General features: G+C 54.2%; 13 protein-coding genes across 13 annotated transcripts; 8 read left to right on the plus strand and 5 right to left on the minus strand.

Moving 5' to 3' along the window:
• Positions 1 to 243: 243 nt before the first annotated feature.
• BAUCODRAFT_33085 (uncharacterized protein) lies at positions 244 to 2637 on the minus strand. Its single transcript, XM_007677057.1, has 7 exons — positions 2170 to 2637; positions 1802 to 2116; positions 1595 to 1737; positions 1304 to 1535; positions 1064 to 1242; positions 391 to 997; positions 244 to 324 (listed from the first exon to the last, which is right to left on the minus strand). Exons 1-6 carry the CDS (start codon positions 2357 to 2359, stop codon positions 560 to 562), a joined length of 1497 nt encoding a protein of 498 aa, XP_007675247.1. The 5' UTR covers positions 2360 to 2637; the 3' UTR covers positions 244 to 324; positions 391 to 559.
• A 428-nt stretch (positions 2638 to 3065) lies between these two features.
• On the plus strand, positions 3066 to 4824 carry BAUCODRAFT_449535 (uncharacterized protein). Its single transcript, XM_007677590.1, has one exon. It carries the CDS (start codon positions 3210 to 3212, stop codon positions 4770 to 4772), a length of 1563 nt encoding a protein of 520 aa, XP_007675780.1. The 5' UTR covers positions 3066 to 3209; the 3' UTR covers positions 4773 to 4824.
• Positions 4825 to 4877: 53 nt separating this feature from the next.
• BAUCODRAFT_68973 (uncharacterized protein) lies at positions 4878 to 5837 on the minus strand (the record flags this gene model as incomplete). Its single annotated transcript, XM_007677286.1, has 2 exons — positions 4878 to 5597; positions 5649 to 5837. 2 exons carry the CDS (start codon positions 5835 to 5837, stop codon positions 4878 to 4880), a joined length of 909 nt encoding a protein of 302 aa, XP_007675476.1.
• A 1136-nt stretch (positions 5838 to 6973) lies between these two features.
• BAUCODRAFT_147463 (uncharacterized protein) lies at positions 6974 to 7605 on the plus strand (the record flags this gene model as incomplete). The annotated part of the gene is made up of 3 exons (XM_007677591.1): positions 6974 to 6998; positions 7072 to 7228; positions 7305 to 7605. 3 exons carry the CDS (start codon positions 6974 to 6976, stop codon positions 7603 to 7605), a joined length of 483 nt encoding a protein of 160 aa, XP_007675781.1.
• An 859-nt stretch (positions 7606 to 8464) lies between these two features.
• Positions 8465 to 9567, minus strand: BAUCODRAFT_449530 (uncharacterized protein). The gene is made up of 2 exons (XM_007677592.1): positions 9298 to 9567; positions 8465 to 9238 (listed from the first exon to the last, which is right to left on the minus strand). Exons 1-2 carry the CDS (start codon positions 9479 to 9481, stop codon positions 8688 to 8690), a joined length of 735 nt encoding a protein of 244 aa, XP_007675782.1. The 5' UTR covers positions 9482 to 9567; the 3' UTR covers positions 8465 to 8687.
• Positions 9568 to 10078: 511 nt separating this feature from the next.
• Positions 10079 to 10321, plus strand: BAUCODRAFT_121829 (uncharacterized protein; the record flags this gene model as incomplete). Its single annotated transcript, XM_007677593.1, has 1 exon — positions 10079 to 10321. The coding sequence occupies one exon, from the start codon at positions 10079 to 10081 to the stop codon at positions 10319 to 10321; it is 243 nt and encodes an 80-aa protein (XP_007675783.1).
• Positions 10322 to 10474: 153 nt separating this feature from the next.
• BAUCODRAFT_449474 (uncharacterized protein) lies at positions 10475 to 12582 on the plus strand. The gene is made up of 4 exons (XM_007677594.1): positions 10475 to 10576; positions 10891 to 11430; positions 11505 to 12029; positions 12085 to 12582. The coding sequence occupies exons 2-4, from the start codon at positions 10942 to 10944 to the stop codon at positions 12445 to 12447; spliced, it is 1377 nt and encodes a 458-aa protein (XP_007675784.1). The 5' UTR covers positions 10475 to 10576; positions 10891 to 10941; the 3' UTR covers positions 12448 to 12582.
• Positions 12583 to 12845: 263 nt separating this feature from the next.
• Positions 12846 to 13386, minus strand: BAUCODRAFT_138680 (uncharacterized protein; the record flags this gene model as incomplete). Its single annotated transcript, XM_007677595.1, has 2 exons — positions 13050 to 13386; positions 12846 to 12997 (listed from the first exon to the last, which is right to left on the minus strand). Exons 1-2 carry the CDS (start codon positions 13135 to 13137, stop codon positions 12846 to 12848), a joined length of 240 nt encoding a protein of 79 aa, XP_007675785.1. The 5' UTR covers positions 13138 to 13386.
• A 239-nt stretch (positions 13387 to 13625) lies between these two features.
• BAUCODRAFT_68852 (uncharacterized protein) lies at positions 13626 to 16222 on the plus strand (the record flags this gene model as incomplete). The annotated part of the gene is made up of 2 exons (XM_007677279.1): positions 13626 to 13874; positions 13940 to 16222. The coding sequence occupies 2 exons, from the start codon at positions 13626 to 13628 to the stop codon at positions 16220 to 16222; spliced, it is 2532 nt and encodes an 843-aa protein (XP_007675469.1).
• A 166-nt stretch (positions 16223 to 16388) lies between these two features.
• Positions 16389 to 16769, plus strand: BAUCODRAFT_449672 (uncharacterized protein). Its single transcript, XM_007677596.1, has one exon. It carries the CDS (start codon positions 16555 to 16557, stop codon positions 16762 to 16764), a length of 210 nt encoding a protein of 69 aa, XP_007675786.1. The 5' UTR covers positions 16389 to 16554; the 3' UTR covers positions 16765 to 16769.
• A 1421-nt stretch (positions 16770 to 18190) lies between these two features.
• On the plus strand, positions 18191 to 21052 carry BAUCODRAFT_138682 (uncharacterized protein; the record flags this gene model as incomplete). The annotated part of the gene is made up of 4 exons (XM_007677597.1): positions 18191 to 19713; positions 19777 to 20157; positions 20209 to 20891; positions 20928 to 21052. Exons 1-4 carry the CDS (start codon positions 18644 to 18646, stop codon positions 21050 to 21052), a joined length of 2259 nt encoding a protein of 752 aa, XP_007675787.1. The 5' UTR covers positions 18191 to 18643.
• Positions 21053 to 21509: 457 nt separating this feature from the next.
• BAUCODRAFT_449844 (uncharacterized protein) lies at positions 21510 to 23614 on the plus strand. The gene is made up of 2 exons (XM_007677598.1): positions 21510 to 21852; positions 21905 to 23614. Exon 2 carries the CDS (start codon positions 21960 to 21962, stop codon positions 23358 to 23360), a length of 1401 nt encoding a protein of 466 aa, XP_007675788.1. The 5' UTR covers positions 21510 to 21852; positions 21905 to 21959; the 3' UTR covers positions 23361 to 23614.
• A 31-nt stretch (positions 23615 to 23645) lies between these two features.
• BAUCODRAFT_147470 (uncharacterized protein) lies at positions 23646 to 24256 on the minus strand (the record flags this gene model as incomplete). Its single annotated transcript, XM_007677599.1, has 3 exons — positions 23646 to 23824; positions 23891 to 24017; positions 24125 to 24256. The coding sequence occupies 3 exons, from the start codon at positions 24254 to 24256 to the stop codon at positions 23646 to 23648; spliced, it is 438 nt and encodes a 145-aa protein (XP_007675789.1).
• Positions 24257 to 24417: the final 161 nt, after the last annotated feature.

Here is a 24417-nt window from a genome sequence, read left to right on the forward strand (position 1 = left end):
CGCCACCCTCTCCATGGCCTACGCCGGCTTCCGCTTCGCCGAGGCCGTCATGAAGGCCGCCAAGGGCGAGACCGGCATCGTGGAGCCCACCTACGTCTACCTGCCCGGCGTCCCCGGTGGCGAGGAAGTCCACAAGGAAGTCGGCTGCGACTTCTTCTCCGTCCCCGTCGAGCTCGGCAAGGACGGCGCGCAGAAGGCCATCAACATCCTCAAGGACGCGAATGAGTATGAGAAGAAGCTGCTCGAGAAGTGCTGCTCCGACCTCAAGGGCAACATTGAGAAGGGTATCGACTTTGTGCAGAATCCGCCGAAGAAGGAGCAGAAGTGAGTGACACCTTCACCGAGGGGGTTCGCCGGACAGTGGATGCTGATGGCATGGCTCGTAGATAGGCTGTAGCAAAGGACCACATACAAGTGGATCAACGCAACATATCGCAAATTCACGGCGCTTCGAGCGGGAACATAGCGGGTGGTAGGGGTAGCGCAGAGCTTCAGAAATTCAAAAAGCTTTTGCTTCGGCTCCGCCACCTTTACTATCTTATAGTACTCATCGGCAATTTCACAACAGATACCTATAGCTCGGATTCATATCTCCCATCTCCGTCTTCTCATATTCCGTCAAGCCCAGGTCAGCCGGCATCTTATCCCTCCTCCGGTTAGCCGACCAACACGCAATGCCGTAGACACAACAGGCCAGAATGCTCAAGGCGGTGAATGCAAGACAGATGCTGTAGCCCGTCACATACTTTGGCGCGTCCTTGGCCAGGAAAGCAAAGACGGCTATAATGCCGCCGATGTTGCCGAAACCGACTTGCCATGCTGCTCCGACGGCGCGCCGGTGATGGCCGCCGAGATTCATGTTGAACCAACAGACGATGATGGGCATGGCGCTGTAGGCCCCCATGGCGACCAGGAAAAGCGCGGCATACTGCAAGTGCTTGTTGTGGTGCACGGCGATGAGGATGCCGAAGCCGGTGATGGCTACGCAAATGTTGAACTAGAACGGTAATTGTTAGCGTTTCCCCAGAAAACATCCGAGAGTTATAGTCGGGGGCTTGCATACCACTGCGAAGGGAAAGCGGATTTTAGTCGCGTCCGAGAGCGTGGCGGTGAGCATGGCCATTGCGAAAGCGGCGGCCCAAGGAGGCACGGAGTGCAGTTGCGTCTCGATGGCGCCGTAGCCGTACGTCTTGATGATTCCGGGAGCGAAGTAGGCATAGCCGTATGCCGGTACAATCAGACCTCGACCGACGTTAGCATGAACCGCCTGAGCGCACACGGCAGCAACCAGCCAAGTACCTACCGAAATACATGAAGCCAGCAACAATAACCTTGTAGTCTTTGAAGACGTTACCGACGTCCTTGAGCGTGATTTGCCGCTCGACAGCAGATCGGCCTTGATCAGCGCGCAGCCGAGCCGCAATATAGGCCTTTTCGTCTTCTCGGAGCCACTTGGCCTGCTCGGGAAAGCTAGGAATGCAGAAGAAGAAGGCAACCGCCACGACGACGGTCAACAACCCCTCGAGGATGAAAATCTTTTTGCAAAATGTCAGCTTCAGAGTCTGTCGAAATCTGGAGGCTGCAACATTCTTACCCATCGCCAACCAGCGTATCCGCCTACGCCTTTCATCTTGCCGATGGCTGCGGCCAGAAGACCACCAAACGCACCCGCAAGCGTTGTGCTGCTGAAGAAAAACGAATACCGCTTCTGCGCTTCGTGTCGGCGGTACCACATACCTACAGCCGGGGGAAAGAGGTCAGTAACAACATCGTCAGCAACAGCAGATGAACATGTACTAACCTATGAGATAGAAGGCGCCGGGAAACATTCCCGTCTCAAACAAACCAAGGAAGAAACGCACAGCCAGGAGACTGCTGTAATTCTTCACAACGCCCTGCATGATCGAGCAGAAGCCGAACATGAACATATTGATGGGAAGCCAAATATGCGGTTTGAAGCGCTTTAGCAGGATATTGCTCGGAATCTCGAATAAGATATATGGGACGAAGAAAATAACGAGAGCGGTGTTGTATTGGTTGCCCTTGAGTTTCAACTCGGTGGAAAGGCCATAGACGTTGGCATTGGCTATGTTGACGCGGTCGAGGAAGGCCAGGACTGTCCTCATATTAGTCTTTGACGCTCAACGAGCTGCGATATGCGCCACTCACGGTACATGACGCAGAGGCATGGGATCACACGCATGTCGATGCGCGCCACCAGTTTCCGCTCCGTCGTATGCGCGGGACATTGCACGGGAAGGTCTTCGTCGTAGCCATTGCCGGTTGGGTAGTCGCCGACCTTGGGGTCTGGATAGCCATCGGAGTCTGATGCTCGGCCCTTCTCCCCGAAAATCGCCATGCTGTTTGCGGTCACTCAGTGGAGAGACTGATGAGAGTTCGATGCAGCTGTGAGTCAGTCAAGAGCCTAAGGGTGACCAGCATAAGTTCACGGCTAGGGTCGAACTGGAAGAGGGGAGAGTTTCTGGACTGGCGCGAAAAACTTGGCTTATGTATTGACTCACCCGTCTTGCCCTACGCTGCGGTGTCAGAGTCTGCTCACTCAGCGAAACCAAACCCCGCTCAAACCTCGGCAGCGCACGGAAAATCGTCTTCTAACCGCACCAGGAGCGACAGTCGCTTGCGGTAGAAACAATCCGGTAAGGCGTCGCTGCGGCTCGCGTGGAGATGGTGGAGATGGTGGAGCGCATGGGGCCCGATCGCTTCCCGAGATCGGCCTGCCCTCCCGTCTCCAAGACGAACCGTCGGAGGCTCAAGATGAAGCCAGCCATCTTCGTCTGATATTGAGCAGATGCTGGTCGAGGAATGTGGATGCCTTCCCACATCGATCAAAGCCACCGTGTGTGCTGCTGCATGAGTGGAGGCTGTGCACATCGCAGTTGACTTCACCAAGGGTCGCCACATTATGGTTTGAGACACCGACAGCGCGCTTGATGGACTGACCAGGCATCAATCTCCACAACCCTCCTCGGGCTCGCTGGAGCATAGCTGGTGATTCGAGGTGTTAATGTCACAGCGATTGAAGCTGGCCACCGCTGAAGCTGCAGCCTGCTGCGGTATTGATCCAGTCATCGCCCCGTAAGGCTTCCACATCATACTCAGAAACGTATAAAGTAGGTACCCGATTCCGTACAAACCCCTGTTAGCTGCTCATCGCGTCCTGCGCGCTTCATCCTGTATCTGTTCTTGAAATGGGTCATTACGGGACGGAAGGACTTACCCTCCATTCAGGGACCCACGGCGAACAGGTGCCGGTCTTTGAGGCCTTCCAGGCACACTGCTCCGGCAAGCGAATCAATACCGAGTTCCAGACTCTCGAAGCTGTTCGCTCGCTCCACCCAGACAAGCACGTCACCGTGGTACAGCCCCATGCGGCCGACCTTCACGGCTTTGCAAAGGCAGGTCATGCTAAACTCCGGTTGACCACATCCGGAAACAGCTTTCAAGCCCAGCGGACGTATGAAGCGCCGCAGACACGTTTGCAGGGCGGCGATGGCAGGCTTGGAGACAGTGTGCAGTTCGGTCTTTTCGAATACGCGTGGAAAGGCCATACCTTCCAGTTCTACGACATCGCATGGCCAGATCCTTACAGGGGTCAACTTAGGCTGTACTACATACTCTCCGCAAGAGAGGGCGAGGGTTCTCGCTACTCTGAGGCTGCTGACAGCGTGCTCAAAGCCTGCGGGCAGTGGTCAAAAGAGCTTCATGAGGAGATCTATGTCTTTGACGCTGGCTGCTGGAAGAAAAGCAGCGATCTTTGGAAGGCCGTACAGTCTTCATACTGGGACGATGTCATTCTCGATCCTGCCATGAAGCAGACGCTTGTAGATGATGTCCACAGCTTCTTCGACAGTCGCGCTATCTACCAAGAGTATGCTGTTCCCTGGAAACGCGGTGTTATCTTCCACGGCACTCCCGGCTGTGGGAAAACAATCAGCATCAAGGCGCTCATGAACAGCTTGCTGAAGGAGAACGTGGCGCCATTGTACGTGAAGTCATTCGATGCCTGCAATGGCCCGCAGTACTCCATCCGAAATATCTTCTCGCAGGCGAGAAGCATGGCACCATGCCTGCTCATATTCGAAGACCTCGATTCACTCGTCAAAGACGAAGTCCGATCCTACTTTCTCAACGAGGTCGACGGGCTGGAGAGCAACGACGGCATCCTCATGATCGGCAGCACCAACCACCTCGAGCGACTTGACTCTGGGATCAGTAAACGCCCGTCTCGTTTCGACCGCAAATATCACTACAAGCTGCCCGGCGAGCGTGAGCGGATTCTATACTGCGAGTACTGGCGCAACAAGCTCAAGCGTAACAGCAACGTCGACTTTACTGACGAGGTTGGCGAGATTGTCGCAAAGCTTACAGCTGGCTTCAGCTTTGCATACATGAAGGAGTTGTTCGTGCAAACACTTCTTGCCATCGTCGGTGGCAGAGCGGATGCTGAAGACGACACATTTGATAGCGCCCTCTCCGAGGCTGCAGAGTCTACGAAGGCTGTCGAGATATCTGCCAAGCTACTGAAGGATGACGAGGCAGTCGAGGGTACCGCGGATGGCAAGGCGGAGGCGGATCGTGAGGCAGAACGCAAGCCAACTCGTGAACCGCGGAAGGTGCCTGATGTGAAGATTCCAGATCACCTCCAGGACCATTCTCTGCTGCGTATCCTGAGAAAGCAGATCATCGCCCTAATCGCAGACATGGATAACACGACCGACGATGATGCTGCTGCAAAATCAAAGATATATTAATTCAGCGTTCAGCACACCTTAGATGCACCATTTGGAGCAAGTAAACATACTTTAACAGCCTAGACAAACGTCCTAGAAACCGCCCACATCATGTAGTACACTATGTTATATATTCTTGAAGAGCTGTTCTGCGTCAATGCTACTGCCCTTCAACATCTCGTGCGTACTGAGCCAATCAATCCAGGCCTTCCACTTCTGCGCCGACATCCTCCCCAACGTCGAGCCATCAGAATAGTACTCGTTGATGGCTTCCTGGCTCCTCCTAAGGAACTCCTCTGATCGAGGTGGGTTGCAATGCCTGCTCAGGGCATCCACAGCTTGATCAACACTGTTGACGGCGTACCGATAGCCCTCCATGGTCGCCGCAACGAAGTTCCACAGAGCTTCGTCATCGAGCTTCGAAGAAGCTGCGTTCCGAGCGATGACCGGCGAGTAGCCGTACGGAACACCGTAATCTTCCGGCTTAAAGGCGTGCAACTTGACGTTGTTGAGCTCTGCCTCCACGCCTTCCCACGGCATAAAGATCCAGGTTGCGTCAAGTTGGCCCTTCTTTACCGCATCGAACAGGCTAAGTTTACCCTGCTGTCGTTCAATCTTGACGCCGGTACTGTCTCCGCCATCTGCGCGAATCATGGCTCGGACAATGTCATCTTCATAGCGGGCGTTATAGCTGCCGTAGGTTTTGCCACTTCCGAGTTCGCTGATGCGGGCAAGCGACGTTGATACAATGGCTGAAGCATCTCGTTGCAGGATCGCGTATACAGCTTGTAGCCTGACCTTACCAGACTCATGATACGCGATACATGATTCTGACGGACAGATTGCCTGCGATTGTTAGATACAGAAACGGGGGGCGTGAAAGCCGGGAAAGCCTACCAAATCCACTTCGCCATGCTCAAGTCGCTTCGCAGGTGTCTTGCTATAGTCATCGTCAGGCGGCAGCAGTTCGACCTCGAGCCCACGGTTGCTGTAAATGCCTGCTTCTTTGGCTATAAATAAGCCACTGTGGATCGTGTTTGGCGTCCAGTCCAGAGCGACCTTGATCGCAGTCTTTGGCAGAGCCATGATGATAGTGGCTTTAGACTTGAGACTCAGATTCTAGCGACCAAACTCGAAGAGTAAAAGAAAACCATTCGTTCTTGCATGTGTGTTTCGCTCAAAGCTCGCTAAGGTAATGACGCAAAAGCGGGTGAAACTCATCAATGCCTATCGATTGGCGTGATGTGAACACAAGGAACTCTACTCATTGGACGTTGACGCGCAGGAACGACGGCGGGCTCTCTCGAAGAAATGCTCAGTGCGGTTCACATAGACCAGCCGATACTTCACGACTAATGATGATACTCCTGTCAGAGTGGAAGGCTGCAACCACTGAGTTCCATGCTTTCGGGCTCGTGCTTTACGCTAGTATAGCCGTTACATTAGTGCCTGTGGGGTAGCGAGCCTTGTCGCGTGCTCATTGTCCGCCGTCGTTGCTGTATCTCGTGTATTGCTCGTTCAACCGCTACTGCAGCGTACACAAGGTTTAGCACCTCGGAACTGAATTGATACGTGCACAGACTGATGATAAGGTGCCTTCACTGTACATACCATTCGGTTGCAGAGGCAGGGCAATAGTCGACACTTAGCTCACCAAGCGAGCGCAACATCAGCGGTTTAGTACAATTCCGACAGCCACGCCGGAGTCAGCTCCACGGGATTGGATATGCGACCAAACGAGGGAGTCCAGGGGTACGTGTACTAGAGAGTATACACGTACCTATAGTGCCGAGCAGTGGGCAAATCATGTAGCCATGCGTTCCTCAGCTACTAGGGAGCTCCTTCCCCGCCGCCATACCCATCGAACTGCTCGTGTGCTTCCATCTCATTCTATTCCAACTGCTACATCGATGCCAATTGCTTACCATTGCGTCTCATCTTCCATAAGGCTATCTTCGGAGACTGATAACGAGCAGTCTGGCCAAAGAAGTGCCATTGCCGCAACTGCAGGTACCCATAAATTCGACGTCACGCGCCGCCCGTCGCCGAAGAAAGGAGTCGCGTGACAGCTCTCTCTTCCATCGTCTCATTCTTTGTTCAATCGGGCAATTAAGGTAGTGCAGCAACAACAACAACAATAACAACCACAACACCCAAACGCCCCAACGCCACGTTTTGACGCAATCAGTGAGTTGACCTACCCATGTTGCTGCGTTGGCAAGATGACGAGCTATAGCTCTCGAAGCTGTATCTGTCAGCATCATATCCTAAACAGCCATAGTGTCTGTCGAACAGTGCTTATGCTAACAAAATGCTATAGTGACTCGCACGCACAAAGTGACCGATCGTGACCACGTGGGCCTCGCCAATGGCACCGCGGCGCCAGAGGAGCACCTTCCTCGCTACTTCGGTAAGGCAGGATACTCCGGTAACGACCCATCCCAGACCAAGAAGCAAGGTGGTGGCAAAGGCAATTGGTATGCCCCTGATCTTCCTCTTTCCAGCTTCTGATGCAAGCAACATCGGACGACAAGCTGACACAAGCTCATACAGGGGCCGTGACGGATATTCCGAGCTCGAGGACTATGACTACAACACTGTCAAGCCACGTCGCCGCACCAACAGTATTTCCAAAGCTGCCGGTCACTCTCCATTGAAGACCAAGTTCGAAGCGGTTGATCCTGAGGCGGTTGCTGAGTATGACGAGGAGCTCCACGGGCCGGAGACCACAGATCGTGCTGAGATGCATGACTTGCGCAAGATGTCTACCTCGAGCTCAGCCAACACTATGCTGAGCGTTGAGCAAGAGGAAGATGCTGCTGCCGCTGCGGTTGCTGGAGCTGAGGAGAAGTAACGTTCGATGTACAGGCTCTTTCGTCCGCGACTAGTTTGTTTCGCAGGAACATGAGTACATATGCTGGCGTTGGAGGCTGGCAGATATAGTTTGCGGAGACACTCGTGACCGCTCGCTGGCGAGGTACACGCAAGGGTAGGCGGTGCTGCTATGCACCATTGACGATGCTACGACTGTAACAACAAGAAATCAGTATAACAGTGACCACAGAGTAGGCTAAGCAATGGCAGATGCTGCTCCACTGATCGCGCTCCATGTCTTCTTGACATGACAGCCCGTGACCCATCGGTAATAATATGTGGTTATCAGCTTGTTGCTGCGCTGCAAACGCCTCTCATCAAGTTCGCAATTCTGGATGGAAGAAGAGACGTATGTTGACGCTATGCACTGTTCGCATTTTGGATGGAGCTGTAGGTAGGCGCGAGGACAGATGAAAGGAGAGGCTGGAAGGTTGGAGAGGAAATTGCGCTTGTGCTTGGTCGTCTCCGCCAGCCGCTCCGCAGCGCATTCACATGTGAACCGCGCACGCGGGCAATTTCTTAATTCTCAGTGCTCGCCTCGAGCATTCATGCTCGGCATGAGCTTGCCGTTTGCGCAGAACCTTGTGCGCAATGCGGTTCAGAAGCCATTATTTTGAATGCCCTGCAGCTGAGTGGCGCAGAAAGACGGAAACCCATGTTGATGGTATTACCACATACGCATTGACACGTTGTTATACTACAAAGCCCGGTGATGAGAAAGGTAGATCCTAAGCCTTCTCAACCATCCCATAAATCCTCAGGCCTTCCGGCACAGTCGTAGATAGTAATCGAACGACGCCGTGCCATGCCCATATCCATCGTGTCGTCGTCAAGCTCCCATCCAATATACATATGACCCATCCGCTTCGCCATCCCAAATTTCTCAGCGCCTCGCTTGAACACACGGACAAATGAAAGATAACACTACAGCGCTCGCCTTCTTCCGCACCTTCCGCTGACGGTTGTCCAGTGCATCAAGGGCTTTCGACTTCTCGTCAGGCTCGCTTGATGTGGTACTGCAGATGGAGTAGTACGATAACTTGGATTCTGGCAGGGTGGGTCTCAGCGGCGCCCTGGACGCCACCGTGTTAAAGCCTTTGTCGAGAGGAGGCGTGCAGGGACCGTCGCCGAATCCTTCCTCTGATGCAGGACGGTAGGCTGGTGGCGGTGGGCTCGGTAAGGGCTGTACGAAGCCAGTAGCTCTGTCACTTCGGTGGTCGTGGACGGATCTTCGTAGATAGTGTGGGTAGCTGTTGATGCTTGTCTGTGACGCTGATTTCTCGCTGACGAGGTCATAGTCGATCGCGTTGCGGAGCTTGAAGGGAGCTTGGAGAGGTTTGGACGGCGGACACTGGGCTCGTTGCCTCCAGGTGTCATCGTTGTCGGTGATATAGTCGCTTGGGAGAGACATGATAGGCAAGGTAGGAGCGGCGATGTTGCACGAGGGCAGAGATGGTCCATAAGCTGTCTGTCAAGTTGTTGGTGTAGGATGTGTCGATGGCGGACTGATATGGATTGTGGTTGTGGTGGCTTGGTTGTTACACTTTGTTCGTGCGAGGCGTAAGTTCGTGGAGGGTGGCATTCTGTGGCCACATATATAGAGGAACCTACACCTTCCTTATCTCAGTGCAACAATAGCCTCGAACTGAATCTTGGTAGGGCGAACGCCTACGGTGCCTCCACGAACCGTGGCTGTCTGACCGTTGCCAAGTGAATGGCATTTGCGCGCACGCAAATGTCTGCGTGGCGTGAAACGCCGTGCGAGAGCGAACCACATCATTGGCCGGTGAAGATCGTTGGTGGATCGTGAGGGCTTCCAGATGCAGCCAAGGCAGGATACTCAACCACGCCATCATCCAGACCCGATCTGCAAAAGGTCACCCTAAACAGGAGACCTCTCACTGTAGTGCCCGGCGAACACGCGAGGGCGGCAGGGGTGTTTCACAAAGTTGGTCCAGCACGAATCCACGATACTCTAGACTCGGAAGGGGCTCCGTCGTCCGTAGCTTCGGTCGCATGCGAAACACCGTTACACATGGACCTGACCGTTGCAAGGCACGACAGACACTTCCATGTCCGTGCTGATGATGCATTGGTAATAAGGCTGCTTTCCAGCCCGCCACTTCACATCGCAGCTCACGCTCAGGAACCTCCCGCGGGTCTGGAGTCGGTTGTGTATTTGCAGTAAGATACCATAGCAGGTAGCGTAATGTTGTCTGCTAGAAGACTCTTCCGCAAACAGCACCCTTGCGAACATCATTCGGTTGACGCTCACGAGCAGGCAAGAGTTGCGCTACGAAGTGTTGTCGAAGGTCCATCCTCCAGTCAGAGTGGTTGACGGCGGGAAGACCGCTGTCACCTTTTCCAAACTTCGGACAAGGCGAACCCACCTCCACCTGGCGGATTTGGCGTGATCGGAAAGGGACTAGCAGCCCTGAGACACTTCAGCTCTGATGTGTGCAGGTGGCTTCGCGGACGCCGAACACAAACGAAATGACATCCCCACACATGGAAGACTGACTACCCCTTTGAAACGAAGGTCCAAGCGTCCGGAGTCAGTTCTTGCATCCGTTTTGGGTGATGAGAGAGACATGACTCGCCACAAATCGCTCCTTCTGTACATTACTGGACGAAAGACCATCGCATTCCTGGGGCGCTCACTCCCATTGCGGACTTACAGTGGACAAGTCGGTTGATTCGGACTGGCTCTACTACCACCCATCCGTCCTCAAGGCGTCCTCCTCAAGTCGCGAAGGACATCGTTTCAGTTATCATCGTGGATTCCCATGGCGACATTCCGGCCACTGTCTCTCACAGCTATTGCTTCGTAGCTGTGCTATGTGGCGCTCCTTAAATGACTCTGCCCTGCTCTCGTTCTAAAGCATGGTTTCTCTGCGCATTCGGACGCGCTGCGTGAATGTGTAACATGCAGAGCTTGGCCGCGAACCGAGGTGGGTCTACCATTCTACGAGTTTGAACCCGACGGTGGGACTGTTCACGACATGAGTCTGTCACTCTGCTTCTCAACATCTTCTCTTGGTATGTCGAACAGGCTACCGATTGACCAGATGGGAACCGAGCATGGCGGGGTTCTGCATACCCTACGACTGTGAATCGCTGGAAGTTCAGCCGAGGTAGCGTCCCCGCTGCTCACAAGTCTCGAATACAAACATGCTGATCCGGCAACGCCTCCCTTCGAGCTCAGTCACTCCATTGCCAGGAGTAGGAAGACGACAGGACTGACCGCGCTAATCAATAATACAAGCGTGCATACCGAAATATATTGTTCAACGCTTGTGCCTTGCAACCCGCAGACATGGCGCCCAAGCAGAAGGCACCCTGCTATGTGCTAGGCGTGGGTATGACCAAGTTCATCAAGCCTCGTGGCAAGGTAGACTACACCGAGCTTGGCTTCGAGGCTGGGATTAAAGCTATGCTGGACGCCCAAGTCAATTACGACCAGATCGACGCTGGTATCGCATGCTACTGCTACGGTGACAGCACATGTGGCCAGCGTGTGTTCTACCAGTTCGGGATGACCACTATTCCCATCTACAACGTCAACAACAACTGCTCCACTGGCTCCACAGGCCTCCATCTTGCTCGGACTATGATTGCTGGCGGAATGGCGGACGCTGTGCTGGTAGTGGGGTTTGAGAAGATGTTCCCTGGCTCTCTGCAATCCTTCTTCAACGACCGTGCAAATCCTACTGGAACGTCAGCGGAGATGATGAAAGCTACGCGCGGCATCACCAACGCTCCAGGCGCGGCACAGATGTTCGGCAATGCGGGCCGTGAGTATATGGTAGGTTGAGCGCTACAAGGGTTTCCTCGAGCTTGTCCGAGACGTAGCTGACTTTGCTATCCATCAATCGTCAGGAGAAGTATGGTGCCAAGGCTGAGGATTTCGCTGAAATTGGCCGTGTCAACCATGAGCACAGCAAGCGGAACCCGTATAGCCAGTTCCAGGACGAATACACTCTTGAGCAGATCATGAAGGCACCGATGATTCACGCACCGCTTACGAAACTGCAATGCTGTCCTACGAGCGACGGCGGAGCTGCGGCCGTCCTTGTATCGCAGGCTTTCTTGGACGAGCGACCGCACCTCAAGGATCAAGCTATACTGATTGCCGGCCAATCACTCTGTACTGACGGCGCCAGTCTGTTCTCGCGATCGGCCATTGACTTGATGGGTTACGAAATGAACAAGACTGCTTGTAGGAATGCGCTTACTGAAGCCGGTGTAACCGTTGACGAGGTCAAGGTTGTGGAACTGCATGATTGCTTCAGCGCCAACGAGATGATTGTGATCGACGCACTCGGCTTAAGCGAGCACGGTAAAGCCCATGAGGCTGTGCGGAGAGGCGATATCACTTACGGCGGCAAGCGTGTCATAAATCCGGTAAGCACTGTAGTGCTGGCGCCAGGAACTCACCTAGCTAACGAGCTTTCCACAGTCTGGCGGACTTATCAGTAAAGGCCACCCTCTGGGAGCGAGTGGCATCGCACAGTGTGCAGAGCTGGTATGGCATCTCCGTGGCTGGGCGAACAATCGCTTGGTTCAGGGTACGACCGCTGCGCTGCAGCACAACCTTGGCCTCGGCGGCGCTGCAGTAGTGACGGTCTACAAGAGGGCTGATGGCAAAGCTTCGTCGTCCATGTCGAGTGAAGAGATCGGTCAGAAGAATGGCCTTGGTTACAACCCTGCAGTGGAAGCCAAGGGTTTCACCAAGAGCCAAGTGGACCGCGTTCGGAGTAAGAAGGCGAGAAGCGAATGGGCCCTGCAGGATGTAGAGCAGAAAGTCGAGGCTCGGTTTTGAGGAAAAGCTTGTTGTCTTGTTATGTAATCGATTTGTGCCAGTGACAATGGCCAGTATTATCCTTGATCATGCTCAAGCGTCCGACTTCCGTGTCAGCATTCCGAACACGTGCAGCTCTGACGGGCGGCGGGTGTCTCGACACCTTGGGTAAAATAGCCTAAGAAGACTTGCGGGCTCAGGTTGACAAGTGTGAGCAAGACACGCACTACAACAGCAGCACTGTATTGGCTTCTACAACTCAAAAAGGCTGCAATGCTGACAGTCATTGATTCATGTTATGTCTGCATCATCCGATATGTCCCCAAAACCTGCCATGCCACAATCCAACGCCACGGCTGAGTCAGAATGCATGCTGCCACGGCTGAATCAAGGTAAACGTATGCGACCGCCATGACCGATCATACACTCTGCGGCACGCCGTCTGCTGCGCCGGAGTTGACTTTCTTACCGGTCTTCTTGATTTTCTCCAGCACAGTGGTGTAGCCGACGCTCTCTTCGGTCTTCACTATCGCCGTTTGTGTGTCGAGCGAAACATCGTATGACTTGACGCCTGTCATCATCGTCAGCAGGAGGACGTTGCGGAAAGACTGCGCGCAGACTACCGTCGAGCTTCTTCAGCACCCTCTCCACGGCACCCGAGCAGCCGCCGCAGGTCATCGTAACATTGAACGTGTAGTTGTGCTCCGCCATATCGGATAATGGTGCGTCCTTAATGCGTACTGTCGAGGGAGACGGGTTGATGTGAAAGGAAGGTAAATACAGAAGTTAGCACCCTGGGTCGATTGGTAATCGGCAGTAGTGAGCGGTCAGCACGAGATGATGAGAGATCGCGTGCTCCTAGGACGGGAATTGTAGTGCAGGTACTTGGCCTCGGATCGACTGAGCGAGCTACTGTGGTACCTTGCAGAAGCGTGTTTTGATGTCAATAGTAATGAGCAAGTTTGCGCCGGATGCAGCGCAGTGATGAAGCCGGCCGCGGATGTGGCGTTCTGCTCCATGCGGTTCGGCCGTAAGCGGCACGCCCCTTCCCGCTGTAGATTGGCGTGCTCTCCGCAGACCCTCCGCCACAGATCTGAAGCTGTCATCAACAACGACATTCGAGCTCATGCTGGGGCGTTGAGCCAACAGCAACGGCGAAGGTGGCTCATACAGCGGAGATCAGCTGGTCGACTCTGACCATGCAGAGCGGCAACATCCTCCAGATCCCGTTTCGAAGAACGCACAGTCTCCTGCTGTCTGAGCCAATCAAGAACTATATCGAGACGAAGTATGACCAGCACCCTAATACTTTCGCCAGGGATCTTGAAGTGATTGATCAGTTACGGAAGGATGCTGTCAACGCTCTCGAACCGCACAGTAGCGGAGTGCGCAAATTGCAGCAATATGCGGCGCAGCTAGTGTATATGAGTGGAAAGTTTCCGGTTGACGTGTGTCCTACTCGAGTGTCATGTCCTGGCCGGCGTGGAGCAACCAATGGCTGACGACAATCTAGATTGGCGCAGACTTCACATGGTATCCATCATTAGGCTATCATACTAACCAGGCCCATACTGAGAACAATATCCGTTTCGAGCTCGCGAACGTGCTGTTTAATCTTGCGGCGATGTACTCGCAGCTTGCTCTCTCCTCGAATCGGGCTACTGCGGACGGTTTAAAAGCTGCCGCGAACAATTTCTGCTTCGCTGCAGGTGTTGTGGAGCACCACAAGACGGTCATCTTGCCAGAACTCCGAAGCAGTCCATCGGAGGATATGGATGGTCTAACGCTGGAAGCACTGCAGGCTCTCATGTTGGCGCAGGCGCAAGAGTGCTTCTGGCAGAAAGCAGTCAAGGACGGTCTCCGGGACGCCAGCATAGCGAAGTTGGCAGCTAAAGTCAGCGATTTGTACAGCGAAGCCGCAGATTGGGCTCTCAAGAGTGCGAGTGTCAACAGCGAGTGGATTCACCACATGAACGCTAAGCACCACCACTTCGCTGCCGCGGCGCAATACCGTGCTGCATGTGACTGCTTGGAGAAGAGAAAGTACGGCGAGGAAGTCGCCAGACTGCGAGACAGCCTCAGCTGCGTGAACGAGGCACTGAAGGAGAGCAAGTGGATCAATAGGGCAGTACTCGGCGATCTAAACGGCCTGCGAAGCAGGGTTTCGGAGGACTTGAAGCGGGCTGAGAAAGACAACGACACTATCTACCTGATCCCAGAGCCATCGAAGTCCGAGCTGAAAGTGCTAGACAGGGCAAGCATGGTGGCTGCCAAGATACCAAAGGAAATCAGCCACTCACAAGAAATGCTTGGTGACCATGGAGACCTTGGAAAGCCGCTCTTCGCCAAACTGGTGCCGTACAGTGTTCACGTCGCCGCGTCAATATATGCAGATCGACGCGATCGGCTCGTTAATCAAGCTATTATTGCGGAGTTAGAAGCGATTACTGCGCGTATTAAAGATCTGCTAGCGAGTTTGAGCCTGCCGGGGTCATTGCAGGCGCTCGAGAAACCCTTAGGCCTGCCTCCGGGTTTGGCGAGTCATGCGGAAGAGGTGCGACAGAATGGTGGAGTGCATCGGCTGCACGACACCATTGCCAACACAGCGAAATTGAAGTCCAGCGTAAGAGCGATGTATCAGGATGGCGTCGATCTTCTCCGTACAGAGGCGGGCGAAGATGAGGCGGCGAGGCGGAAGTTCGGTACTGATCGGTGGTCACGCCTAGCTGCGAAGGATGCTCTCCCAAAGCTGTATACACAGGTCGATGAGATTAACGGGTATTTGAAGCAAGCGGACAACAGCGATGAGCTCGTGCAGAGCAGACTTCGTGAACACGAAAGCTTGATCCGCTTACTGGGTGGCACCGATCGAGATCTGGAGGACTACGTGCCGAGCAGCAGCCGTGCAACTATGACGGCGAAGGTGGAGAGGGAAGCGAACAACCTACGTGGCACTCTGAACGAAGTTAACCGCCTCGAAAGCCGAAGGCGGAAAAGGGTCGAGGCATTGAAGACGAAGAAGAATGAAGACGAGGTCCTTCCCGATCTTTTGCGTGAAACTGCGCGCTTGGAACGCGAGTATCCAATGCAACCCATTACAGCCTCGCAATTCGAGCATCTCTTCGACGACCGGCTCAAGAGATACGATTCGGATCAAAACGATTTGAGACAAGAGGACGCCGAGATGGTTGCCTTGGCCGAGCGAATACGATCTGCAAGCCATTCCTTCCAAGTTGCGAGACAGGGCGATCAATCATCTCGTGAACGCGAACAAGCTCTGCAAAACCTCGAGAACGCATACGCCGCCTACACACAGATTGTTCGCGACCTCGAGACGGGTCGCAAGTTCTACAACGACCTGGGTGCCATCGTGACACGCTTTCGCGATGAATGTCGAAACTTTGTCTATACCCGTCGCACCGAAGGGCAAGCGCTCGAGTCGGATCTGTCGAATGCAATGGCAGGCATGCATCTCCAGCAGCAGAACCAGCAGAGTCTCATTTCCGAAAAGAACGCCCAAGCACGCACTCAGCAGCCCCAACCACAGCAGCACGTACCACCCACCGCCAGAATGGTTGAAGGGGCCATCGCAGCCCCGACGCCTCAGCGCCCACAAGCGCAGCCTCCGCCTGTTACTGCCGTGCAGGAGAGCCCGCAGACAGTCTGGCAGCAAGGCATGCCCATGGTGTTTGCCGGGCCAAAAGCTGCTGCTGGCACGAATGGCGGTATGAACGGCGCAACTGCTGTAGATGGCCGATGGGAGCCAAGCAAAGGACTGCGTTTCACGCCTCGATAAGATGGCAAGTATAGGCGATACCTCGGACAGACCTGCCCGTTTGCGCGAATGCTCCCCCAACATCACTGTCGGTCTACTTCTTCTGAAGACAGAGGCGGACAACTCAACGCCTAATCTGAATATGGGAAGTCTTAGCAAGCGGGGACGGCTTTCGCCGCCCGACAGGGTCTGCAGCACACGAGTAGCTTCGTCTAGAGCACCGATGGTGGTCCCCCCGCCGGAACTCAGAATGCGCAGCGGCATACTACGTGTGCGTCGACCTACGGCATGACGGAGTCGTCTCCGGGCCAAGTAGCAGCTAGGACGATTTAGCCGCGAAGGAAGTTTCTGCTATGCGGTCTGGAGCGGTCCACTCGAAGCTGAACAGCTATCGGATACTGCGAAGTACTTGTGGCTCCAAGTCGCACTTTTGGTGCAAGCCTAAGGCGGACGGAACACAACTGAGAGCAGACATTGGCAAATCTTGGCTGCCCGTGGGGAGCACAATTGTCCAGAGCAGTACCTGCCAAGGTTCCTTGAAGGAACAGACTCTATCGAGATAAGGTGCATAGCTAGTGCGGAGGAGGCGGGCTGATGCAAACTTTGTTAACTGACGAACCCTTCGACCGAACACTTAGCTGAGATATTAACGGTGTGAGCCGATGCATGACCACTCTCACAATAAAATAGCTTCGCCGGTAGGGGTACACAAACACGGCGGCGGCGCGTCTGCTTTGCAGCGTTGAGCTACCCTGCAGCACGTTGACAGCTTCATTGAAACACCTAACGCATGAACGTACTCTCTGTGAAAACTGCTTGGCGTCGGCAGCGCCAAGCATCGCAGCCGAGCGAGGTTGAGATACTGCTAAGTCGGACAAGTCTTGGTTGCTTGATACAGATACATGTTGATGCCTCGGCGCAAGTGACATGTCCGGTGAGGTTAGGGCGCATTGTTACAGGTTGCGCTGCTGCACTAGAAGATTCGGACTGTGAATCTGCATGGCACAATAAGCAAGCACTATTTCGAGACAGTGCGGCTTGCAGGGCTGAGAGAAGGTTCGGACTGCCGTAAACGTTCATGCCGGAGGATTACGTATTTTCCATGGCGGCTCGTTGACTGCTCTGTCCCGACCATGATAATGAGATTGGACAAAGCTACAATATTGTCCCGTAAAGCAAATGAGGCGTGGTAGAGACACGGAGCAAGAAGAACAGTCGACTGCGGAGAGTCGAAATCGCAGTATGACGTTAGAACGCATTACTCGCATCGCGCTGCGGCATGCACCTTGGCAGGCACAGTACCCGTTACATTCGTTCAGTCACTGCATTGCCGACCGGTCCGATCTAGCGATGTTGTGATATGTCTCCGGTCCGTATGCATCCGTCAAGAGTATGTGTTGAGCTTGGCAATGTTATCCGACAATGCAACATGCTTGGCAAGCCACCAATGCGGCAGGCAAACACTGAGCATGCCTGCGCCTAGCAGACGGCATATGGTACCGAGCAGATACATGTAACATTTCTTGCCGCGATACAATGCGCCACATACATCTTGCATATTGTGTGTTCATACAGCCAGCGCAGAAGCCGGAAGCTATGACGCCGTACTTGACATCGAGTTAAGCTTTTTCAGTTCTGACAGTGTGGCTTCGGCGAGAGGCGCTGTTTGGACCCTGACCCGGCGCCGCAAAGGCGTCGTTGCGGCTAGGTAGGAGTAGAGAGGCCGCTATTCCCGCCAGTCGAGGGTCGACTGTGACATTGGCCCCCTCAAAGCATTGTACGCCTTCGGTTCCGAACAGTCGAACGGCGATAAGGTAACAGTTCCGCCAGAACAGTCAACAGTGTCCGATGAACTGCCATATTAGCAACGCCAAGCAAGCACCGTTTCTACCGAGTAAGGCCTAGAAGATCGCCGTAAGGGCAGGATGGTCAAGCCTTCGCATCCCACGCTGCGGCCAATCTGCAACTGATCCGCCTGCCGCCTGACCCGAGACGTCAAGCTTTCAGGGTAACGTCTCCGGCGAGCTTCCGCTCTCTCCGACTACCTCAGCGCCTCAGAGCGCCTCGCTGCACGCTACAAGGCCACTCCACTTCTTAGCCAAGGCCTCGCTCATAGTCGCCAAGCAGTTATGCAAATACATATCTGTTGCAGCACCGAGTCGAGCCATCCGGTGTTGCAGATCTATCTGTTTGCAGCTGCCTTGGCGGGTCTTGTGAGCGTGGCGCCCTCGCGTACGCAAGAAGGAAGTTATGGCGCAGCAGCAACACTGGTAGAGGTAGAGTTGAGCATCGGCGTCTCAAAGTAACTTTCCCTCCATTGACATACACACCCTAAGCTTTTTCTATTCTTCAAGAACTTCATTCCCTTGTGTCATTCCTCCTCACGCTGCCATCTCGCTTTCGGGACTTTCTGGTTCTTGAGCGGCCATTCCATACGCGCTCATGCCTCCTCGGCCTTTGCGACCCAAAGACGACCCCAACGCACCTGACGGCACAGAATCGGGATCGGAGCAAAGGTCCGGCAACAAACGTCGAGCTGTATCTTCCGCGTGTATCCCTTGCCGGAAACGCAAATCGAAGTGTGATGGCGCTGTGCCGTCGTGCTCAACGTGTACAGCGGTATATCGAACGGAATGCACGTACGACGCAGATAGCGATCACAGACGGAAGGGTGCCCTCAAACGCGACATACAGAGCCTGCAGCAGCAGAACGACGCGCTCGATGTCATCATAGCATCGCTGCGCAGCCTGCCAGAGACCGAGGCGATATCATTGCTGCATAGTCTGCGAGGGGAGTCGTCAATGGACGAAGTCGCAGCGTCATTACGAACGAACGTACGACTACCGCACAGTTACGCTCCCCAGACTCTGGAAGCAGACTTTGCGCAGCAATTATCGCAGACGCCGACTAATAGCAGCTTCGACTCGGTTGCCTTTACGCACCTGCAGTCGCGCGAAGCCTCGTTCGATGATCTGCAGCAAGGTTCGTCGAGCGTTACTCCAAGTGAAGGCTTCAGTACTTGGTTTAGGCACTCGCAAGATGCAGAATTCATTGAGCACCTACTGAATCTATATTTTTCATGGGTCCACCCTTTCTATCAGTTCTTCTCGCGAGATCTATTTCTGCACGATATGGGCCATGGACGGACGGACTTCTGCAGTCCACTGCTCGTGAACTCGATTTTGGCAATGGCGTGTCACTATTCAGATCGGCCTGCGGCACGGACGGACCCAAGCAACCCTGCATCAGCCGGTGACGGTTTCTTCGTTGAGGCGCGACGATTGCTGGAACGGGACGAGAGGGTATGCTTGACAACTGTGCAAGCTCTTGGCATTATGGCCATTAGAGAATGCTCGCACGGGAGAGAAAGCAACGGCTACGCGTATGCGGGAAGGTGTTTGCGCATGGCGCTCGAGCTGGGACTACATTTGTCGGTTATTGGTAGCGGATTGAAGCCACCCGAAGTCGAGGCGCGCAAGATCACTTTCTGGGGCCTCTTTAATCTGGAGACGTACGTACTTCGCCAAGAACTTGTGGGAGTATATGGTTTGAATGCTGACGCGCAGTGCTACAGTGCCTGCTCAGTGAGCTTCGGAAGACTCTCATTACTGCCACGGACGGCAGCGGATATCCAGAAACCCACAGTCAATGACCGAACAGAGACGTACAGCTGGCGGCCTTATATTGATGCTAACCTGGCTTTGAGTCCAAGTGTCGAGCAACCAGCACGACCAATGCTGTTCATTGATCATCTAAGCCAACTCAACGAGCTTGCCAGCGATATGGTGAATACGTTCTATGCGCCTCAAGAGCGATTTACTAGCAGAAGACTCGCTGCAGCGTATGCGCAATATCAAGAATGGTATCAGCAGTTGCCCAGTGTGTTTCGCTTAGAGAATACGACCCTGCCACATGTGCTGGTACTGCACATGTACTATTATGCCTGCATTCTACAGTATGCACACTCTTGCAAGCTCGCATGGTTCAAGTGCTGATTGTTCCTCAGACTTTTTCGCCCATATATTAAGCTCGATCTGAGAGGCGCTGGGCTTTTTCCGCGCGACACTTGCACCTTCTGCGCCAACAAGATATCGTCCCTCATGAACGCGTTGCGAGCGATGTATGGCCTCCGGCGGGTCACACATCTTGTCTGCAGCCTCCTCATGTCCGCCAGCACAATCCACCTTCTAAATCTTCCGTCGAGCGATGCGGCAGCGAACCTTGGGCAAGGCCTACAAGATCTGGAGCAAATGTCGGTCAACCACCAGTTTGCGGCTCGTTGCATTGATATTATTCGTTCGTTGGCGACAAAATGGGATATTGCGCTCCCAGAAAGCGCAGCTACGGTATCCGTGTTTCGTACTCCTGCTCTACAATGGCCATCACCGCGTTCCTCGGCTTTCTTTGCAGCGTCTATACCACGCAAAGGCTCCTCGGAAAGTGGGAGACAGTCTGGCAGCTCCGTGTCGAGCGGACCTCAACCAGACACGCCTTTTGGCCCACCCCACCGACAAGCGCCGTCGCAGGATATTCCCACATTTTACAGCGACCCGACAACGCCTATGGAGCAAAGTCAAGCGCAGCATGCGTTCTGGACGCCGTTTCCAGTTCAGAGCGTCCCTGTGCAAGCCACAGGGCTGTCCAATATAATGCTCGACTTCACGGCGACACCGATGGAAGGCGTAACGGGTGTGCAAGACTGGCCAATGTATGGGGGATCGACAGGACCGCCGGTCTGTGGCCCTACAAGTCACCCAACCTCCGGCGCGTTGATGGATGCAACGACAGGCACAATGACACCGATCAGTAGAATGAGCACTGCCCTGGCGGACTGGAACTGGCAGACATGACGTTTTGTTACTGGACTGGCAGACGCCATTTCACCTCTGGCCACGGGAACATGGGACAAACAAGGCACAAGTCCAGACCTTGCCGTAACGAGGTCCATCACGATAGGGTTACCATTGCTCCGCGGAAGTTAAAGTACGGCAGCAATGTCGGTATTACGACGGGCTGGGATTTCCACCCAAGCGTCGGATCATGCGGTAAGTAAAGACGCGGTGTTAACGAGCGCATTAACAAGGTCGAAAGACTGGGCTCCCAAAGCCTTGAACTCCAGCAGGAACTGACTGTTGATACTGCAGACACATAATCAGTGGCGCCGCAGCCACGAAAGCCACAATATAAATGACGCCTCTAGCGGAGCGGCTGAATGACGGAAGACAGCTGCCGAGGTAGCACCATCAGACGGCTGTGAGATGACAACATCTGGACGTTTGTCAGCAATTGCTAATAGCCAAAGTCTCATCAAAGCCTCAGCGTGCCGTACACAGGACCAGACGGGCTAGGTCGTTCGTCTATTGCTCCTAACGGACACGCATCCATCGTTGTCGGAGCGTGAAGCATCCATAGTAATCAGAAGCCGAGTATTCCAAAACACACCCCCACCTATACATATCAAAACCGCTTCCGGACTCTTGTGAACGCACTGCACTGCTTGAAGCAAAGCCAAGCATAGCACACGACCTATCGCCGATCACGGCGTCATATTACCTTCTCAGAGTTCATCGGAAGTAGCTTTCATATATTCTGCTGTGTCTCATTTGTGCATCTGGTCAGGTCGACAAGCTGTCTCAACCCACCTTATTCCGTCTCGCCACCCTCACCACCACCGGCGCAGCGGTAGGCTCACGAATAGCCAGGACGACGCAACGTTTGACCACCTTCTCCCGCCACTTCTCCGGCACATCCAGCAGCATGGCGCCCACACCCAAAGAATGTGACTATCTTGTCATAGGCGGCGGCTCTGGCGGTCTAGCCTCTGCGCGGCGCGCGAGTGGCATGTACGGCGCCAAAGTCATTGCCATCGAGGCGAATCGCTTAGGCGGCACATGTGTCAATGTTGGCTGTGTGCCCAAGAAAATCACGTGGGCCGCGGCGGACATCAGCCAAACCATCAAACACTCGGCGAAAGCGTACGGGTTTCATGTGGAGGAGACGGCGCCGTTTGACTGGCGCTCCTTCAAGGAGAAGCGGGACGCGTACATTCGCAGGTTGAACGGGATCTATGAGAAGAACCTGCACAACGACAAGGTGGAATATCTGCACGGTTTCGCGAGCTTTGCAGATCCGCATACGGTGAAGGTGACGCTGGACGACAAGAGCGAGGTCGATATCAAGGCGAAGCAAATCCTAGTAGCTGTTGGAGGGCACCCGAACTTCCCTTCTGTTGAAGGTGCTGAGCTGGGGATCACATCGGATGGCTTCTTCGAAATCGACAAGCAGCCCAAGAAGGTGGCCGTTGTAGGCGCAGGCTACATCGCCGTAGAGATGGCGGGTATGTTCCACGCATTAGGTACCGAAACGCACCTGTTCATCCGCCATGACACTTTCCTACGCACGTTCGACCCGATGATCCAGGAAAAGGTGACGGCGGAGTACGAGCGACAAGGCATTATCCTCCACAAGCAGTCTTCGCAGTCCAAATTGGAAGACATCGGTAACGGCTGGAAACGCTTACACTACAAGGATCAAAGTGGCGAGGGTACTTTGGAGGTCGACTGCTGTCTCTGGGCGATTGGTCGAAGTCCCGAGATCGAGAAGTTGAACCTTGACGTAACGAAGGTTGCGTTGAACGAGAAAGGCCATATCAAGGCGGACGAGTACCAGAACACCAACATCGACCACATATTCGCCCTCGGCGATGTCTGCGACCGCGGCTTCGAGCTAACGCCGGTCGCCATCGCCGCAGGCCGGCGGTTAGCAGACCGCTTGTTCGGCGGACAGCCCGACGCACATCTGGACTACAGCAATATTCCATCGGTCGTTTTCGCGCACCCTGAAGTCGGAAGCATCGGCATGACAGAGCCCGAGGCGCGCAAGGCGTTTGGCGACGAGAACATCAAGATCTACAACAGTAGTTTCACGGCCATGTACTACGCAATGATGGAGCCGGAGGAGAAGGGTCCGACGTCGTATAAGTTGATTTGCGCTAACAAGGAGGAGAAGGTGGTCGGCATGCACATCATGGGCATTGGCTCGAGCGAGATCTTGCAGGGGTTTGGTGTGGCTATCAAGATGGGCGCAACGAAGGCGGATTTCGATCGGTGCGTGGCGATCCACCCGACGTCTGCCGAGGAGTTGGTTACCATGAGATAGATTGTCCATGCTGTATAGATCATGTGTAAGAATAAGCCTCACGGTGTCATTGTGCAACATAAAGCAGGCGGAGTCTGTCGCCTCTTTCGACGATCAAGATTGGACGATACTTCGACCCTTTGGGAAGGTGCGTTGTAAGGTTCAAGGTACCCGATCCGTGGAAGCGCAGTTGTTGGAAAAGTTCATTGCCCGCTATCATGCCCAGCCACAACCGCAAGCAAATTGCGGCCTCCGGTAATATGCCAGTATCAACGCCATTGTACTTGCACAAGCACGCTGCGCTCCTTACGAACGTGGCTTCTCCTTCTTCTCTTTCCACAGCGCACCTAGACCGACGCCGGAAACCTTGACCACCTTGAACCGCACACCAGGAATATCACCCTTGGCCTTACCCTTGCGACCGAAACCCGCAAGCAGCACCTCGTCGTTCTCGTCCACAAAGTTCAAGCAACCGTCATTGGGCACTGCAAATATTGTAAGCTCTATCGAGCCTTCCACTAAAGCATCGATGTACGATGGCGTTCGCGTACCGAAAGCGGTGACCTTCTTGCCGTTCTTGATGAGCTGTACACGCACACACTTGCGAATGGCGGAGTTGGGCTGCTTGGCCTCAACACCGACCTTTTCGAGCACAATGCCCTTGGCGTGTGATGAGCCCTACGAGAACCCGTCAGCCTGGCCACAACATATTCTAACCTGACCATGTTCGCTCTTGCATCCTCCCGATTATTCGGTATAGGCTTAGTCTCGTGGGATGTACATACTCCGAAGGGTGATGACTTGAAGGCGGTACCGAGCAGCCTCTTCTTGTAATGCAGATCTGCCCATTGCTGCTCACGGCGATGGTTCTTGAGCTTGCGAGCGGCCAAAAGACCTCTCGGCTTTCCTTTACCCATCTTTGTTATGTGTCGTGGTCGATGATGTCGCTTCAGCGCCTCCACTATCTGCTATGAGGCGCAAAATCCGCAGGTCCAGTGTGACGGCCGTTCCCGTCTTGGCGAGCCACTAGCGGGGCGAAGATGGCACGTGAGTGGTTTGTGCCTCACATGTTGGCGAC

This window comes from Baudoinia panamericana, assembly GCF_000338955.1.
Source record: "Baudoinia panamericana UAMH 10762 unplaced genomic scaffold BAUCOscaffold_5, whole genome shotgun sequence".
In the NCBI taxonomy this organism is placed as follows: Eukaryota; Fungi; Ascomycota; class Dothideomycetes; order Mycosphaerellales; family Teratosphaeriaceae; genus Baudoinia; species Baudoinia panamericana.

Bases quoted from the DNA above. Each gene is read 5' to 3' on its own strand.
- BAUCODRAFT_449844 (XM_007677598.1), top strand. From the start codon at position 21,960: ATGGCGCCCACACCCAAAGAATGTGACTATCTTGTCATAGGCGGCGGC.
- BAUCODRAFT_33085 (XM_007677057.1), bottom strand. From the start codon at position 2,359: ATGGCGATTTTCGGGGAGAAGGGCCGAGCATCAGACTCCGATGGCTAT. The intron at 1,536-1,594 runs GTAAGAATGTTG...TTTTGCAAAAAG, and splicing joins GATACGCTGGTTGGCGATGG to ATTTTCATCCTCGAGGGGTT. The intron at 1,243-1,303 runs GTAGGTACTTGG...ACGTCGGTCGAG, and splicing joins TGCTGGCTTCATGTATTTCG to GTCTGATTGTACCGGCATAC.
- BAUCODRAFT_449535 (XM_007677590.1), top strand. From the start codon at position 3,210: ATGGGTCATTACGGGACGGAAGGACTTACCCTCCATTCAGGGACCCAC.
- BAUCODRAFT_449672 (XM_007677596.1), top strand. From the start codon at position 16,555: ATGCGGTCTGGAGCGGTCCACTCGAAGCTGAACAGCTATCGGATACTG.
- BAUCODRAFT_449530 (XM_007677592.1), bottom strand. From the start codon at position 9,481: ATGATGGCGTGGTTGAGTATCCTGCCTTGGCTGCATCTGGAAGCCCTC. The intron at 9,239-9,297 runs GTAGGCGTTCGC...GAGATAAGGAAG, and splicing joins CCACGGTTCGTGGAGGCACC to GTGTAGGTTCCTCTATATAT.
- BAUCODRAFT_449474 (XM_007677594.1), top strand. From the start codon at position 10,942: ATGGCGCCCAAGCAGAAGGCACCCTGCTATGTGCTAGGCGTGGGTATG. The intron at 11,431-11,504 runs GTAGGTTGAGCG...ATCAATCGTCAG, and splicing joins ATGCGGGCCGTGAGTATATG to GAGAAGTATGGTGCCAAGGC. The intron at 12,030-12,084 runs GTAAGCACTGTA...AGCTTTCCACAG, and splicing joins GCAAGCGTGTCATAAATCCG to TCTGGCGGACTTATCAGTAA.